Source organism: Nerophis lumbriciformis, linkage group LG15 (assembly GCF_033978685.3).
Source record: "Nerophis lumbriciformis linkage group LG15, RoL_Nlum_v2.1, whole genome shotgun sequence".
Taxonomy (NCBI): Eukaryota; Metazoa; Chordata; class Actinopteri; order Syngnathiformes; family Syngnathidae; genus Nerophis; species Nerophis lumbriciformis.
The window spans coordinates 31,563,255-31,582,266 of record NC_084562.2 but is presented as its reverse complement, the minus strand read 5'-3'; the positions used below and the strand labels follow the sequence as shown (position 1 = coordinate 31,582,266).

General features: G+C 41.8%; 1 protein-coding gene across 2 annotated transcripts in view; it reads right to left on the bottom strand.

Annotated features, from left to right (window-relative positions):
- vps33b (VPS33B late endosome and lysosome associated) overlaps positions 1-19,012 on the bottom strand; it is a 28,429-nt gene that overhangs the window by 8,212 nt on the left and 1,205 nt on the right. The window contains exons 2-19 of one of the 2 annotated variants that reach the window (XM_061975036.1): positions 14,703-14,783; positions 14,559-14,620; positions 14,406-14,455; positions 13,176-13,243; positions 13,052-13,097; positions 12,872-12,966; positions 11,170-11,274; positions 10,965-11,055; positions 10,795-10,872; positions 7,097-7,167; positions 6,946-7,032; positions 5,966-6,056; positions 5,803-5,877; positions 5,657-5,721; positions 5,529-5,583; positions 5,390-5,436; positions 1,262-1,394; positions 1,098-1,171 (exon numbers count right to left, since the gene is read on the bottom strand). In XM_061975036.1, coding sequence (XP_061831020.1) covers positions 1,098-1,171; positions 1,262-1,394; positions 5,390-5,436; positions 5,529-5,583; positions 5,657-5,721; positions 5,803-5,877; positions 5,966-6,056; positions 6,946-7,032; positions 7,097-7,167; positions 10,795-10,872; positions 10,965-11,055; positions 11,170-11,274; positions 12,872-12,966; positions 13,052-13,097; positions 13,176-13,243; positions 14,406-14,455; positions 14,559-14,620; positions 14,703-14,783 — 1,374 coding nt within the window. The remainder of the gene's footprint in view (positions 1-1,097; positions 1,172-1,261; positions 1,395-5,389; positions 5,437-5,528; positions 5,584-5,656; positions 5,722-5,802; positions 5,878-5,965; positions 6,057-6,945; positions 7,033-7,096; positions 7,168-10,794; positions 10,873-10,964; positions 11,056-11,169; positions 11,275-12,871; positions 12,967-13,051; positions 13,098-13,175; positions 13,244-14,405; positions 14,456-14,558; positions 14,621-14,702; positions 14,784-19,012) is intronic. The other variant, XM_072914838.1, reaches the window with a different exon arrangement.

Below are 19,012 nucleotides of genomic sequence, written 5' to 3'. Positions count from 1 at the left end.
ATGAATTTAAACTATAACCAAAATGGTTATGGTTTAAATTCACTATAGCTCTTGTCTCAAAGTAGGTGTACTGTCACCACCTGTCACATCACCCCCTGACTTATTTGGAGTTTTTTGCTGTTTTCCTGTGTGTAGTGTTTTAGTTGTCTTGCGCTCCTATTTTGGTGGCTTTTTCTCTTTTTTGGGGATTTTCCTGTAGCAGTTTCATGTCTTATATTTCCCACATCTACTTTGTTTTAGCAATCAAGAATATTTCAGTTGTTTTTATCCTTCCTTGTGGGGACATTGTTGATAGTCATGTCATGTTCGGATGTACATTGTGGACGCCGTCTTTGCTCCACAGTAAGTCTTTGCTGTCGTCCAGCATTATGTTTTTGTTTACTTTGTAGTCAGTTCAGTTTTACTTTCGTTCTGCATAGCCTTCCCTAAGCTTCAATGCCTTTTCTTAGCGGCACTCACCTTTTGTTTATTTTTGGTTTAAGCATAAGACACCTTTTTACCTGCTTTTACAAAGCAATTAGCTACCGGCTGCCACCTACTGATATGGAAGAGTATTACACGGTTACTCTGCCGAGCTCTGGACAGCACCGACACTCAACAACAACACATCATTTGCAGACTATAATTACTGGTTTGCAAAAAATGTTTTTAACCCAAATATGTGAAATTAGATCATCTCCCACGGCACACCAGACTGTATCTCACGGCACACTAGTGTGCCGTAGCACAGTGGTTGAAAAACACTGAACTAGAGGAAGGGCTTAATTAATTTTAAATGTACAGGGTTCACTATTGAGTTTTGTTTTGTTTATGACCTCTAAAAATAACACACTTTACACCAGGCCTGCCATGCTTGCAAACTTTTGTGAGCTCTCATCCAAGTTAAAACACGAAGAAATACACAAATTCCAGGAAACATACAGAATAATGAATTATATACATAGCCTTTCAATAGGGCCTATGTATCCATATTAACAATGATCAACCAATTAAGTGCATGGTTTAATATTGTTGAAATTGGCATACATGATTGCAAGGCCAGGACTTACAACCACCAAAATGATGTGATGAAAGATATAAGATGGATGACAATTTACCAAGTTGAGTTTTCTGCTCAGGGCCCTGAAATGGCTTTTCTTTGCCAGAGAGGAAAACGCATCTGTCAGCTTCCCTGGATAAGCAACAAGAAAAAAAAAATGTTAGGTCTCCCTACATAAAACAAATCAGCTGTGTCTATTACACAAAAGGGAGCCAACTTCACCTGCAGTTTTATTGTTGACCAGTTTGCCCACTTGGTTCTCCATTACAGTCAGTGTTTCACCCTGCTGTTGCTCCACAAGCAAACCCATCTGCTTGAGGGTGGCGAACGTGAGCAGGTGCTCCATGCCATAGCTCTGATATGAAAATATGTACCAGAACAGCATTTAAAACATATATAAAACAGAACATGTTTTTCGCAAATTAATTAATGAACTGCATTAGGGGTTGTTGGATTGATCCCAATATCTAATCGTATCGATACAAATAGAAGCATCAGTAACAGATCAATAATAGCATGATGAAACCAATATTTTTCACCTCTCTTCTATGTTTTCTCTAAAATATCTGTTTTTTGTTGTGTTTTTTAAATAAATTGTTATATTTGAATATTGCTATATTGTTTACACACCCAGGGAATATGTATGATGAATAATATTGGACAGCAGGCTTCTGCAAAATTCTAAATTCAATTGAGAATGTTTTTCAAATTCCAATATTATTCCATTAATTTATCCATCCATCCATCCATCTTCTTCCGCTTATCCGAGGTCGGGTCGCGGGGGCAGCAGCCTAAGCAGGGAAGCCCAGACTTCCCTCTCCCCAGCTACTTCGTCCAGCTCCTCCCGGGGGATCCCGAGGCGTTCCCAGGCCAGCCGGGAGACATAGTCTTCCCAACGTGTCCTGGGTCTTCCCCGTGGCCTCCTACCGGTCGGACGTGCCCGAAACACCTCCCTAGGGAGGCGTTCGGGTGGCATCCTGACCAGATGCCCGAACCACCTCATCTGGCTCCTCTCCATGTGGAGGAGCAGCGGCTTCACTTTGAGCTCCCCCCGGATGACAGAGCTTCTCACCCTATCTCTAAGGGAGAGCCCCGCCACCCGGCGGAGGAAACTCATTTCGGCCGCTTGTACCCGTGATCTTGTACTTTCGGTCATGACCCAAAGCTCATGACCATAGGTGAGGATGGGAACGTAGATCGACCGGTAAATCGAGAGCTTTGCCTTCCGGCTCAGCTCCTTCTTCACCACAACGGAACGATACAGCGTCCGCATTACTGAAGACGCCGCACCGATCCGCCTGTCGATCTCACGATCCACTCTTCCCTCACTCGTGAACAAGACTCCGAGGTACTTGAACTCCTCCACTTGGGGCAAGATCTCCTCCCCAACCCGGAGATGGCACTCCACCCTTTTCCGGGCGAGAACCATGGACTCGGACTTGGAGGTGCTGATTCCCATCCCAGTCGCTTCACACTCGGCTGCGAACCAATCCAGTGAGAGCTGAAGATCTTGGCCAGATGAAGCCATCAGGACCACATCATCTGCAAAAAGCAGAGACCTAATCCTGCAGCCACCAAACCAGATACCCTCAACGCCTTGACTGCGCCTAGAAATTCTGTCCATAAAGGTTATGAACAGAATCGGTGACAAAGGGCAGCCCTGGCGGAGTCCAACCCTCACTGGAAACGGGTCCGACTTACTGCCGGCAATGCGGACCAAGCTCTGACACTGATCATACAGGGAGCGAACAGCCACAATAAGACAGTCCGTTACCCCATACTCTCTGAGCACTCCCCACAGGACTTCCCGGGGTACACGGTCGAATGCCTTCTCCAAGTCCACAAAGCACATGTAGACTGGTTGGGCAAACTCCCATGCACCCTCAAGGACCCTGCCGAGAGTATAGAGCTGGTCCACAGTTCCACGACCAGGACGAAAACCACACTGTTCCTCCTGAATCCGAGGTTCGACTATCCGGCGTAGCCTCCTCTCCAGTACACCCGAATAGACCTTACCGGGAAGGCTGAGGAGTGTGATCCCACGTTAGTTGGAACACACCCTCCGGTTCCCCTTCTTAAAGAGAGGAACCACCACCCCGGTCTGCCAATCCAGAGGTACTGCCCCCGATGTCCACGCGATGTTGCAGAGTCTTGTCAACCAAGACAGCTCCACAACATCCAGAGCCCTAAAGAACTCCGGGCGGATCTCATCCAACCCCGGGGCCTTGCCACCAAGGAGCTTTTTAACTACCTCGGCAACCTCAGCCCCAGAAATAGGAGAGCCCACCACAGATTCCCCAGGCCCTGCTTCCTCATAGGAAGACGTGCCGGTAGGATTGAGGAGGTCTTCGAAGTATTCCCTCCACCGATCCACAACATCCGCAGTCGAGGTCAGCAGAACACCAGCCCCACCATACACGGTGTTGACATTGCACTGCTTCCCCTTCCTGAGGCGGCGGATGGTGGTCCAGAATCGCTTCGAAGACGTCCGGAAGTCTTTTTCCATGGCTTCCCCGAACTCCTCCCATGTCCGAGTTTTTGCCTCCGCGACCGCTGAAGCCGCACATCGCTTTGCCTGTCGGTACCTGTCTGCTGCCTCTGGAGTCCTATGAGCCAAAAGAGCCCGATAGGACTCTTTCTTCAGCTTGACGGCATCCCTTACCACTGGTGTCCACCAGCGGGTTCTAGGATTACCGCCACGACAGGCACCAACCACCTTGCGGCCACAGCTCCAATCGGCCGCCTCGACAATAGAGGCACGGAACATCGTCCACTCGGACTCAATGTCCAGTGCCTCCCTCGTGACATGTTCAAAGTTCTTCTGGAGGTGGGAATTGAAACTCTCTCTGACAGGAGACTCTGCCAGGCGTTCCCAGCAAACCCTCACAATGCGTTTGGGCCTGCCAGGTCTGTCCGGCATCCTCCCCCACCATCGCAGCCAACTCACCACCGGGTGGTGATCGGTAGAAAGCTCCGCCCCTCTCTTCACCCGAGTGTCCAAAACATGAGACCGCAAATCCGATGACACAACTACAAAGTCGATCATGGAACTGCGGCCTAGGGTGTCCTGGTGCCAAGTGCACATATGGACACCCTTATGTTTGAACATGGTGTTTGTTATTGACAATCTGTGACGAGCACAAAAGTCCAATAACAAAACACCACTCGGGTTCAGATCCGGGCGGCCATTCTTCCCAATCACGCCTCTCCAGGTTTCACTGTCGCTGCAAACATGAGTGTTGAAGTCCCCCAGTAGAACGAGGGAATCACCCGGGGGAGCACTCTCCAGTACTCCCTCGAGTGAATCCAAAAAGGGTGGGTACTCTGAGCAGCCGTTTGGCACATAAGCGCAAACAACAAGTCAGGACCCGTCCCCCCACCCGAAGGCGGAGGGAGGCTACCCTCTCGTCCACCGGGTTGAACTCCAATGTGCAGGCTTTGAGCCGGGGGGCAACAAGAATTGCCACCCCAGCCCGTCGCCTCTCACTGCCGGCAACGCCAGAGTGGAAGAGAGTCCAGCCCCTCTCAAGAGAACTGGTTCCAGAGCCCTTGCTGTGCGTCGAAGTGAGTCCGACTATATCTAGCCGGAACTTTTCCACCTCACGCACTAGCTCAGGCTCCTTCCCCCCCAGCGAGGTGACGTTCCACGTCCCAAGAGCTAGCTTATGTAGCCGAGGATCGGACCGCGAAGTGCCCTGCCTTCGGCTGCCGCCCAGCTCACACTGCACCCGACCTCTATGGCCCCTGCTATGGGTGGTGAGCCCATTGGAGGGGGGACCCACGTTGCCTCTTCGGGCTGTGCCTGGCCGGGCCCATGGGGACAGGTCCGGCCACCAGGCGCTCGCCATCGTGCCCCACCTCCGGGCCTGGCTCCAGAGGGGGGCCCCGGTGACCCGCGTCCGGGCGAGGGAAATCTGGGTTCCTTGTTTGTGTTCTTCATAGAGGTCTTCGAGCTGCTCTTTGTCTGATCCCTCACCTAGGACCAGTTTGCCTTGGGAGACCCTACCAGGGGGCATAGAAGCCTCCGGACAACATAGCTCCTAGGATCATTGGGACACGCAAACTCTTCTACCACGTTAAGGTGGCAGCTCAGAGAGGAGCCATTAATTTATATTGAATTTAAATTGAGGTTGCAAACAGTACATATAATTGCAATTTAAATTTGAATTAAAGTAAGTAGAGTTTAAATTCCATGAAAGAAGAGGACTTGACGTATTGGTCGATATAAGCAGGTTCCACTGTACAATGATAAGGCCCCTTTACTTAGGGGATTCCATAGGTTTTAGCACTGTCAGTATGACAACTACAGTACATGTAAAGCCAACAAAAGCAGAGCAGACTGAGTCTTACCTGTAAATATTGTGTTTTTAATGACCGGTAGTCCTTTTGCAGGAGCCCTGCAGGTGACGAAAATGTCATCATTTCAATAGATATTCTTTTTATTTTTCAAAAGTACATGAAACATACACATCAAAACAAGTTATTGTACCATTTTCCGTTAAAGACAGAAGACAAAGAAGCCTGAGACTTTCTATCATGGAAACCTACAGAAAAGAAACACAAGGTCAGTTTTGGAGGGGCATGCATACACTATGGACTGTGTTTGAGCAAACCTACTTGGCTGTTGATGTGCTCCTCGATGAAAGAAATGCATTCACGAATATCAAACCCTTCGAGTAAAGCTGTAAGAAAACAAGACTTGAAAATTGTGCCACGGTAAATCCTCCATAGCAACAAAATAGCTGCCATGCAGAGTAACCTACAGTGCTCATACTTCAACAGCTCCTGGAAATCCTGTTTTGTTTTCTTCTTCATTATTGATTCACTTGCACTGATGTCTAGGGGAAATCCGTGTCGTCAGAAACAAAGTTGCTTGGAATGTATTACAGTAAGTCTACTGCTGTGATCGAGTACGCCAACACTTACGCAGACTCAGGAGACGATGTTCTTGTTTCAGTCCTTTAAGTTCCTCTGACACAAAGGTCTTCATCTGCTGTATGTCCATCCCTTGACGCTTCTGTGCAATTCCAAGAGAAAAGGCTTTAATTAGGGATTGTGCTGACACTCAGGATTGGTATCGCTATGATACTGGCGATATTTACTGAATACAATTTAAGGGAAAAATTGTACATAACCCCTTCAATCCGATCCTAAAGCCTAAACTATCACCCGAATGTTCATTTCAACGTTGCCCGACATGCAGACATGTCGAGAGGAATTTAGTTATTTCCTGTTATTTTTGTTAGTTTTTTTAACCAATGTTGTTGTTATCAGATTGATATTATTATCGGTCGACAAACAGGGTGAAAAAAACAATCCACAAATCTTTGAATAAATCTCTTGATTTAAACGTTCCTACTTTTCTTTTGCAGGTTATATACTGCAAGTAAACTTTGTCCATGAAATTTTGCAACAATGGTCTCCCCTAACATGTCTTGGTCAAGCAAGGAAAATACCTACTGTACAAAATTGCATGCAGGCCTACTTCTCTAAAAAAAAAAATTGTAGTGTTAGCAATTTTTTGGAAAGTTTCGATTTCATGCTGAATTTCATAATAACATTTTTGACTGAGTTTGGAAGTTCAGAAAGTATGGGACTATGCAAACATTTGATTCTAAAATCCCAAAGAAGAATGTGTTCAATCAAAATAGGAAAATTTGCTTCCAACATCGGGGAACCCATTTAGAGCATATTTTGAAAAGAACGTGACTTTCATGCAAATCGACCAAGGTAATTGAAACTTTGGGAAATAATCGTACACAGATTGAAGTTTAAGGTCAAGAGAAATTTGCTGGACTTGTTTAGGATTCAATAACATTTTCATGGGTTCTGTTTTTGGGGTCACATATACAATGTTGGCAACTGAACTCAGTATCAGATATGATTATACATTTGTACAGACTTACATCATATGCTCTCTGGAGATTCCTGGCTTTCTGACTGAGAAAGCTGAAGACATTAGAGAAATGCTCATTTCTAATTTCATTGAAGACCTAAGACACAAACAGAAAGTTCAGAAATGTAAAGGAATCTAGAAATTCCCTGAGGTAGCCCTACCTTATCCTCAGCGTTCAACATGACTTTGACGCTTTTGTCGGAGGAACCATCACTTCCAAAATCCACACAACCTAAGAAAAAGAACGACATGTAACATCACACAAATACCTGGGCAGAAATGCATATACAGGATTATAAAATAATCTAAAAATATTCAACCTTTTTCTATTTAATATACCGGTAAATATTAAATAAAATCATATAAAGAAATAGTTGTTTTAATTAAAAGCAAATGTATTTAATTTACAATTTTTATGTTTTTAATGCTGACATTTAAATGTGGAATTTCCTACACATATTATTTTTTAATTATTAAATTACATGTTTTTGTGTAATGTGTCTAAACCGATAGCAACATGTAATATTGTATTCAATATATAATATAGATATATAATATAAATATATCTCAATTAAATAATAAATCCTTATGTATTTATTTAATCTTACTTTTTAATATATAACTTGAATTTTTACATTGAAAATGTTAAAAAAATTTAAATAATCTATTGAGTTTTTTGTATAAAGTATATATAAACAAATAATATTTAACATATTTTTTATTAATTAATATATAAAACATAAAACTCATCAAAATATTTGTATTTAATGTATTCATTTAGTTATTCTTGTTAATTGTTGTATGATTAATTAAACATAACTTTTTTGTATGACGTATGTTTATACTATTGTGACTGAGCTACTAAGATTCCAAACAACAAGTGCTAAATTGCATGTGCAGACTATAAAATTACATGTACTGTTAGACGTGTGTGGAAGGTGATCTACTAAAACTGCGTGTGCAATTGATAATAAATGCAAAAATGGTGCAGAGCAACCTATTCAAATTTTTTGCATGTACCACTCACTGCACCACCAAGGCATCATGGGTGTTTTGTTATGTTGTGGAACATGCAGCACACAACTATAATCTGTGCCACTTTTTCTGGGCTATTAGAAATACTCCAGTGCGATCTAAACAACAGAACCAATTTTTTTAGCACACACAGGATGCAGATGTGATAATTTTTTGCACTACACCGGCACTAACTGCGATGCTGGGCAATAAGTTTTTCGAAGTAAAAAACGTATTTAAAAAGCAAGCAGACACCAAAACGCCTCCAAATCAGCCCCTTAAAGCAGCACTAAGTATTTTTTCATCCATCCATCCATTTTCTACCGATTGTCCCTTACCAGGTGGCAGGGGTGCTGGAGCCTATCTCAGCTGCATTCGGGCGGAAGGCGGTGTACACCCTCGACAAGTCGCCACCTCATCGCAGGGCCAACACAGACAACCATCATCAAATATTTTCATAACTATAAGGATGATAAACGGACTTTAAAACTAGTTTAATGACACCTTTGTCATGGTCTGAGTGGGTCTGTATGGCTTTCACTGGCACTGAGCAATTTTTTGGAGGATGGCAGAAACTCTGCCACACAAAAAACTACAAATGTGTAGACTGCCCTGCGGCATAGTCACTTCCCCCTTTCCCCATTCGTTACAACGGAAGTCGATGTGAACCCCTACGTGTAATTATTGCTATCATGGCCGAAGCTACAAAACAACAACAACAACAAAAGTTTTGCCTGAAGAGACAAAAAAAAAAAAAGGGAGGCTACCCGGATAAAAAGACAGTCAAGGATCAACATTGGCCCGGCTTTCACTCGCTGGCGTGAGCTCAAAGACGAGGAGGGATTTTCGACCAACGCTGCTTTGGCTGTGTTCCTGCTGGACTCGTAATTACCTTTCTATGCTCAAAGTGAAAGGATAATGCTAATGTTAGCTATCGGAAATTTGTGTGGTAGAAATAAATAGCCCCCAGCGTGATAGTTCGCACTTTCACACTGACACGACCAGCCAAGCACAAAACTCTAAAGTACTGTATAAAAATAAAAATGCAATGACTGCAAACTGAAAATATAAAGTTTGAGTAAAATATGTACTGTGGAAAGATCAGTCATACTGAATCATTGTGATATTATCGTGTCAGTTTGTATGTACGTGACAGTAGTTTCTGACAATTTAAAACACTATACGCTGGTCTTCATGGGAAATGTGATCTTCCTTCAGGCTGAACAGTACCGCTTTGGTCAACTTGCGCCGCCAAAATCAACCAAAACTGAAAGTTCTTAAGTGTGGCTTTAAGTCATCCAGCAGCTCAAAATGTATTGCTTGATAGACGATATGCAAAGTTTTCTTTTAGTTTCTGACAGTTCAGATTTGTCGACATTCATCTCTCTCTGTCATGGTCATTGTATTGATCGCCTCCTTCTCGACACAATGCCTGCGGTGCAGCTATTTGTGCGTAACTGGGAAAGTGAAAAATACAGACACAAAAACAGCGGCCGCAGAAACTTTTCGGCTTGATCGACCACATTGCGGACCCTAAATGATTACATTTGTTTGCATCTACTCCTCCCAGTATTGTAGACCTCCTGATAATCAGCAAATATTATGCATATACATGAAGGCAAACATGCTTTATAGATTGCGCTCGCTATTTTGTTCATTCTTTGCTCATCCTCTGCGCAGAAGCTTAGTAGATCAGCTTGTGTTTCAATACATGCAAACCTTTAGTAGATCAGGCTCTATATGTGTTTAGGCACACCATGAAGCGAAAATGTCTATAACACCATGAAGCGAAAATGTCTATAACACCATGAAGCGAACGTCTATAACCAGAACAAGTCGAGGTAAATGTATACTATTTCATATCGATAAATTAATTGGCTATACTAACCAAGCAATAACATGCACTAACCAAAGACAAAACAGTACCAGTGGTGTATATAACAAATTAGTCTTCTTTGAAATAACAACTTGGTCAACCTAACAACACACTTTTTGAAAGATGCATTTAGCACTCAGGATTTTCACATATCCTAAAAAGCCACATTTCTGATGGAAAAAAGCTTCAGTTTGGAAAGCCTGCTATCTGCCACTTTGTGCTGATTTTGTCATGTCAAGATTATCATATGGTTAACATTGGAAAGAAGCGTTGCATAGCTTTTTACTTGTTGAACTACTTTGTACAAATAGTGCATGCAACCATGAAAAGAACAATAATCTTCAGGCTTGTATACGCAAAAAGGTTTTTTACATCTAATAGATGTTTTATCTGTTACGTCCCCTCATATTAAGATTAAAAATCAACACAAGATTATAATATCAACACAGCACACCACTCACGCACGAACGCGCACACACGCACACACACCAATTCTGTCCCACCACCGACTCTGGTCATCCAATCCCTAAATCTTGCGTGAACAACCTTGATTCAACAAAATCGAAGAAGAAGAAACATAGCAACAAGAAAAAAACAGGCAATATAGAAGAGGACATACGATTGAAGGGAATGATGGTGGTTTTGGGTTGGGACTATTTTTGACTGAAAAATACCAAACTAAAAAAAAAAAAGTAGACTGGGTAAACACAGACTTTATAATCTACTGAAAAAGCAAGAGGTGGGTATGTTCGCAACAAAGTAGCCCCAATGCTTTTTCAGATTCTTAATTGGCTCCACACAAATGTTTTTCCAACAATCGGGAAAAAATCACTCTTGACACACCTCAGACCACAGGTCAATCTTATTAGACATTAGATAATCGGGCAAAAAAATCGGGACAAAAACAGCCCGATTGTCTTAAGTACTGAATGAACACTGAACCATCTTCACAGGTTGTTTGTTACCCACCACATTTGATTCTGAATATATCATCCACAAGTCCTTCGTAAACCACTTGTGAGCACAAGGGCGTGATAAGGTCAACATCTGTAAAAAAAATAAATAAATAAAAGAAAACATTTGCAAAATTAGTGGGCAAGGCAAGGGTGACACAAATGAGGGGATTGGGATCTTCCCACCTCTGTCAATCAGGAAAACAGTTCCTATTTCACTGTTCTGTGCTTTTTGGTCTCCTTCTTCAACTTGCTGTCTCCATGACTCGTACACCATCTACCAAAAGCCAAAACCGACCACTATAAGAACGGTAATATTTGCCTAGTATAGAAGCAACATAAAACAATGTGAAACTGCAATGACATGACAGAAAGGAAAAAACTAATATACCTTTGAACACTTTCCTATTCCGTAAACCTTTGAAAGCGGTCCATAAATGGAGTGAAGGAGGTGTAGAGCACTGCCAGCTGTCCTCACCCAACGCTGGTCACCAGCCTGGGACACCAAGAGAAAATACAGCTCAAATAAATATAGATAATAAAAATAAGACTGGTGACACGTCATTTCATTCTATTATAGTATACATAAAAGTGCTCATTGAGAGAATAGTGTATATTGTATTATCTGTGGCATTTTTACATATGGACCACATGAGCAATTGCCTACGGGGACACTATAAGGATGAGGGGGGAAAAAAAAAAGATATTTATTTGTGCTAAGTGCCTGGTGTCCCCAATACGGCTCACAAGGGGATAAAACCAAACCAATGAGAGAAGATAAGCGATTACTGTCCGAGGTCAACATCTCTGTCAATGAAAAGCAGTCACGCATTTGAATTTCAATCAGCGCAAACTAGAGATGTAACAATAAATGGTAATAATAATATAACGGTTAGTATTAGTTTTAAATCAAAATGATCGAAAAACCGTGATTCATAGCCACATTTTGATGAACTCAAAGACTGGCGCCAGCTTGGTAGCGTTAATGCTAACACGACAACAGGAGATATTAACGTCTTTCCCCATTAAGAAACGACATACCCCAATCTAAACTTATACAAACACATTACTGTCAGAGCAACTAAGCTATCAACTGCGCACATTGAACCTACAAACTCTGCTCTCTCAGAACAGTGATCAACAAATAGGAATATGACACATAGGTGTTTTAAGGTGCGTTTAAGGACAGAGTAGGACACCACAAGGCCCGCCAGAACAGTCTTATCAGTGAAGCATGAGAAACATAAAAGATAGCGGGATTCCTAACAGTGGTCCAATTATTGTTTTGTTTTTTTTAATCTAAAGATTTCACTGTGTGTAAAAGTACTTTTTGAGCACATTCAATAATACCGTGATAATAATGATAACTGTGACAATTTTGGTCACAATTACCGAAATATGAAATTTTCATATCGTTACATTGCTAGGATTAATGCAACCTCGCAAATCCCTTGAGACAGTGGCGGTTTTAGGCATGTGTATTACTTACGAGCACACAGGGCGCAATTGATAAAGGCAGCATGGACAGTTGTGCTGTTAAGTGTTTTTGTGTCTTATCAATGAAGTTGTGGTTAAAACGAAGAGGTTCTCAAAAAGTTCAGATACCTCCTGGAATTCAACTAGTTGAGAAAAGAACACAGAAGTTTGTGTTCTATGTGGTGCATTTATTAAACTGTGGCCTTTATGCAGTCACACACAGCATCAGCATTTAGTACCAAGGCTGACGTGAAAGAAGAAGGGAAAACTATACATCTATCTGTGGCAGCGTCTGAGAAAGTTATACATAAGTTTCACTTAGTTTTCAATGATGTGCTAAAGTGTTAAATCTTAACACTTGACTAAAAACAACAATAGAAATAAAGACATAGACATGCAAAAGCTGTGGACTTTCTAATAGTGTCTTTTGTTGAGCTTTGTGGGAAATTAGCACCCCTCTGTGGTTTGGGGCTGGAAGGTGGGGATGAAAGGCGGTCTCACAAGGGCACCATTGAAGTTTAAACCACTAGAATGATCAGTTCACAGACATGAAAATGCAGCTCTAATTTAGTGTTATTTAAATACTTAATGAAAAAATAATAGTGTTTCTTACATACCACAAAGTTGTCCTGAAAAAATTCTGGGAGCTCCAAACTAATAACGTCATTGTCCAGAGGAAGCAGGTAGAAGGCCCATTCATCCATTGTCACGTCTGTTGAAAAAAGAAATAAAACATTTACCTTAACTGACTCTGGTGAGCAGAACTGAAAACAAAGAGGAGCAAGGACACCCCCTACCTCCGTAAACGCCCTGCTCTTCAAAAACCGTCTCACATGCATAAAACTGGAGGACAAGACAGACAGCAAACTAAAACAACTTGAACGAGATAAAATCAAAATTTACAGCTCAAAATATCATTACCTTCTGTGGGGTAAATATAACTTTGTATCTTCTACATTTTCCAGCTGCTTTATCAGCATTGATCACATCTGAAGGGAGAAAGTATCAGAAAACAAAACAACCAAAAGATTTGACAAGAAATAATTATATAGCTTCTTAGTTGGCATTAAGTGATGCTGAGGCCTTTGTCCAGCAGTGGATTAATAATGGCTGATGATGAAGATAAAGAAGAAATTAAACAAAAAACTAAAAAAATACCCCCATGTTTACAGCTCACACAAAAGCGAGTGAGTCTCTTAACTTTTCAGTGGGGTAGCATTAAGCAGACAGTCGACATGAACTCCACAATGTCATGATGGAAGAGTGGAAGAGTATTCCCATTACAACCGGTGCCGCGCTGAGGGGTTTTAAACATGCCATATCATGATATTTTTTCTACATTTAAAACACTTCCTTGTAGTTTATATAACATGTAATGGTGGTTCTCTGTTTAAAATTTTGCATAGATTATGTTTTACAGAACATCTTCAAGCCGGTTTTTGACGGTCTCTTAAGGATGCGTCGTTTTGTGGGCACTCTTTACGTGCCTCCACTTTGACTGCGTCTGCTCCCCGTCAGCCATGTTGTAGTTTTAAGGGCTTCCATAGAGAGTCTACTGACAGATATAAGTTCGAACAAAACGCTACTTTGTAGTAGAAATGGCAACGGCTGAGGATGCATGTGCATTTACGAGACAGTCTGCCCCACAACAGGACGATAAAGAAAAAAACTACAATGTCAGACTCATGCAAAGCTCTTTGGGTAAATGACTACCATAAATGGAGATATCCACTGACGTCACAATCGGGAAAAATGTCACAAAATGGGCAAATTCCAAACGGCTCGTTTAGAGGAAATATGAAGGAAGGCAAGATTTTTTTTAATAAATATGTCCGCCAAGATTTAATTTAAAAATTTTTGGACTTATGCAAATTCCAAAACACAGGAACAGGTACCAATAGGTGAGAAAAGTTGGCTTTGCATAAGACAGTGCTTGATAACAATGGTGTTCACACTAAATATTCACACAAAGGACACAATTAGGACATGTTCACAGCTATTTAGACGATAATGGCTGTTGTGTGTCACTGCTATACAAACTGTACACAGTTACATTTGTATAGTTGCTGAAACATGACGAGGAGGAGAAAATATTATAAGCTGAATTTTAAACAATTATTTACTGTTATATTTAAAAGGAGAATTACATACCGCAAATCCACTTCACAGTTTGTATTCTTGGTCGTATCAGAAAACAGAGCCTGTGAGCGAAGAAAGTGAAGCCATAGTGTCAGACATGTTACGCTATGTTGGCATATGTTAAAGTGTGTGTGCGTGTGTGTATTAGGTGCAAAGAGTACTCACTGATCCGACGTGCTAAAAATAGGCTTATATTCTACTTTGTAAAGTTTGTCAACGTCGTGTTGCTGTTGAAATAACAAGGAAATAAAAATATAAGAAGTGATTCATTATTGAAGAGATTACTCTGCGACATCTGACCAGAGTCACCTTTAAAATGGAAACGTTGCTGATACGATCCAGGGGGCTCATCAAGTCTGCCTCAATAAAAAGGTCCTTCTTTCCTGGAAGCTGCATGGAATTGGAATAAGGCGACAATAAAGACTTGAAACACTGTTTATTTACCGTTAGTCTAAAAAAGAGGCAACATAAATTACAGGGGGAAAAACTTTATAAACACAGGCTTATCTATAAGTTTAGAATATGGTGCAAAATGTTTTTGATTTCAGAGGAGTTTTTCCCATACCTTCATTTATTTGTGGCGACCTTACCTACCACAGATAAATTTGGAGTGCCACAGAAGATTTGCTGCTTTTTTCTTTATTTAAAGCAATGCGCTCGCCCTTTCATCCAAACACATTATAATATTAGGGCTGTTTGAGTGACTTGGAGTTACATCTATGAACAGTAGAGAGAATTGTTACTATGCATTGTGATACCAAGTAAATGGTTTGACTAACAATCGACAGACTGTCATCAAACAGAACGACAGAAAACTAAACAGCAAAACACGTACGAAAATAAGGTAACACAACAACAACGGAATACCTTTGCACGTGGGTAAAAATGACTACGCGCTAACAACAAACACGTAACTTTACCAGCCATTTACAAAGTGTCCGCCAGGCATGCTGGGTGTTCCAGCCGTAACACCCCTGGATGCTATAATAGTGGGATATTAGACGTACAATGACATGTACATTATTTTTAAAATCATCACAAACTTACATGGAGGCCAGGACACACCCATCCATCCATCCATTTTCTACCGCTTGTCCCTTTCGGGGTCGCGGGGGGTGCTGGAGCCTTTCTCAGCTGCATTCGGGTGGAAGGCGGGGCCCAGGACACCATCAAAGTTTATTTTTAAACATCAATAATAAGTAAGTCAATAACTTAAAGGCCTACTGAAACCCACTACTACCGACCACGCAGTCTGATAGTTTATACATCAATGATGAAATCTTAACATTGTAACATTAACATGCCAATGCGGCCGGGTTAGCTTACTAAAGTGCAATTTTAAATTTCGCGCAAAATATCCTGCTGAAAATGTCTCGGTATGATGACGTCAGCGCATGACGTCACAGATTGTGGAGGACATTTTGGGACAGCATGGTGGCCAGCTATTAAGTCGTCTGTTTTCATCGCAAAATTCCACAGTATTCTGGACATCTGTGTTGGTGAATCTTTTGCAATTTGTTCAATGAACAATGGAGACAGCAAAGAAGAAAGCTGTAGGTGGGAAGCGGTGTATTGCGGCCGACTGCAGCAACAACACAAACACAGCCGGTGTTTCATTGTTTACATTCCCGGAAGATGACAGTCAAGCTTTACCATTAGCCTGTGGAGAACTGGGACAACAGGGACTCTTACCAGGAGGACTTTGAGTTGGATATGCAGACGCGGTACCGTGAGTACGCATGCAGCTGCGGCTTCCAAACATTTGATCGCTTGCCCGTACGTGCGTGCCGCTATGTGCATGTCACGTACGTAACTTTGGGGAAATATATGTGCTGTATGAACTTTGGGGAGGTGAACGGTACTTTGGGCTGTGGGATTGAGTGTGTTGTGCAGGTGTTTGAGTTGTATTGGCGGGTTATATGGACGGGAGGGGGGAGGTGTTTGTTATGCGGTATTAATTTGTGGCATATTGAATATAAGCCTGGTTGTGTTGTGGCTAATAGAGTATATATATGTCTTGTGTTTATTTACTGTTTTAGTCATTCCCAGCTGAATATCAGGTCTCACAGCATCTTCCCTATCTGAATCGCTCCCACTGCCCTCTAGTCCTTTATTCTCACTTTCCTCATCCACGAATCTTTCATCCTCGCTCAAATTTATGGGGAAATATTCGCTTTTTCGGTCCGAATCGCTCTCGCTGCTGGTGGCCATGATTGTAAACAATGTGCAGATGTGAGGAGCTCCACAACCTGTGACGTCACGCTACTCGTCTGCTACTTCCGGTACAGGCAAGGCTTTTTTATCAGCAACCAAAAGTTGCAAACTTTATCGTCGATGTTCTCTACTAAATCCTTTCAGCAAAAATATGGCAATATCGCAAAATGATCAAGTATGACACATAGAATGGACCTGCTATCCCCGTTTAAATAAGAAAATCGCATTTCAGTAGGCCTTTAATGTCCCGTTGGTAAAGGTGCTGTTTACAATGTGTTCCTAGTTACATTTTTCAAACCAAAATTACAACAGGAACATTATCTTATCATTAGTGTTTTAACAGTACATACATTTTTAAAATGGTCTATATTTTTCATAATTTCTAATTATATTCAATAAAAATTGCTCGTCAGTCCGAGGCATTTGTTTGCCGTTCAGGCTTGTCATACACCTTGTCACGCCCCACATTCCGCAGGCAGCACAAAGGCTTTTCCAGAGAAGCAACAACAATTTGCAGTCAGTTGTTGTTACGATGTATTATACATTCAATGATAGCTAACGTTAGCCACTGAATCGCCTGTTAGCTTACAACACACAAACCTAATGTGTGTGCACGTGTTGTGTACGGGCGTAGTTACTTCATTATGTGTTGAACGCCCTGGATGGGATATAATGCTTATATCACAATGGAAAGATAGCGCCCTGTAGACATCCGCACAAAGGTTGCAAATAGCCCTTTTAAATAAGTTTGAAACGAGATAATGTTGCACATTACTTACGACATTAATCAAAAAGCTTAATTTTCCCCGTCCACATACAAAAACGTTTAGTTTAGCTCAGAGGGCCCCAAACTTTTTGACTCGGGGGCTGCATTGGGTTAAAAAAATTTGGCCTGGCTGGCTGTATATATATATATATATATATATATACATTCCGAGTGCGATGATGTCACGTTATCGATGGGAAAATGCATTTTTAGACAATATGATTTGCCTGAGCGGCTAGGAGACACTGAGAGTAACAAGCGGTAGAACTCAAAGCGGCCATCTCAAACACAAGTTTGCGGAAAAACTACAAAACTCATCTCTTAGTCCCAAGAGGCGAACAATTCCCACACTTCTACGTGTCAGGTGACATGCTTTTTTTTTTTTTTTTACAAATTTTATTACTGCTTGTTGTCCAAAAGCCGAGTGGAAAAACACCCAAAAAACACTGTTGCGTCCACTGCGGACGCAACCACCGATGCCAGGGATTGCAATGTCTTCATTAGTAACTTAATAACTTGACAGCTTCTAATACTAGAACTGCCAAAACTAAAGCTTTAATGCAGATATATCCATCATCATTATTAATCAGATTTTTTTTAATTATGAAAAATGCAACTTCTTTGGCAATGCATCTGAGTGCGATAATGTCACGTTATCGATGGGAAAATGCTTTTTTAGACAATATGATTTGCCTGAGCGGCTAGGAGACACCGAGAGTAACAAGCGGTATAAAGTGGATTAGAAAAATTTTAAAATTTTATAAATTTATAAATTTAAAAAAATTATAATTTAAAAAAACAAAAACTTGGGACTTGCATGTTCTCCCCATGACTCCGTGGGCTTCCTCCCACCTCTAAAGACATGCACCTAGGGATAGGTTGATTGGCAACACTAAAATGGTCCCTAGTGTGTGAATGTGAGTGTGAATGTTGTCCGTCTATCTGTGTTGGCCCTGTGATGAAGTGGCGACTTGTCCAGGGTGTACCCCGCCTTCCGCCCGAATGCAGCTGAGATAGGCTACAGCACCCCCCACGACCCAGAAAGGGACAAGGTAGAAAATGGATGAATGGAAAAACTTGGGACTTCCCGCGGGCCAGATTTTGGACGCTGGCGGGCCGGACCCTGCCGGTGGGCCGTAGTTTTGGGACCACTGGTTTAGCTCGTTGCCAATGATGCAAAAGAGTCGATGACGTCATCTGGCCGCAAGTACATTGCAGGCCCGTGAGAAGTGTCAGAAGTTCAATTCAGCTCAAAAAAAAGTTACACTTTTTCCATCCATCCATTTCCCACCTTTTGAACTTTTTAAAGCTATGTCTAGCATTAAAAAATTACAGTTGGTACAAAATGCGGCTGCTAGACTTTTGACAAGAACAAGAAAGTTTGATCATATTACGCCTATACTGGCTCACCTGCACTGGCTTCCTGTGCACTTAAGATGTGACTTTAAGGTTTTACTACTTACGTATAAAATACTACACGGTCTAGCTCCGTCCTATCTTGTCGATTGCATTGTACCATATGTCCCGGCAAGAAATCTGCGTTCAAAGAACTCCGGCTTATTAGTGATTCCCAGAGCCCAAAAAAAGTCTGCGGGCTATAGAGCGTTTTCTATTCGGGCTCCAGTACTATGGAATGCCC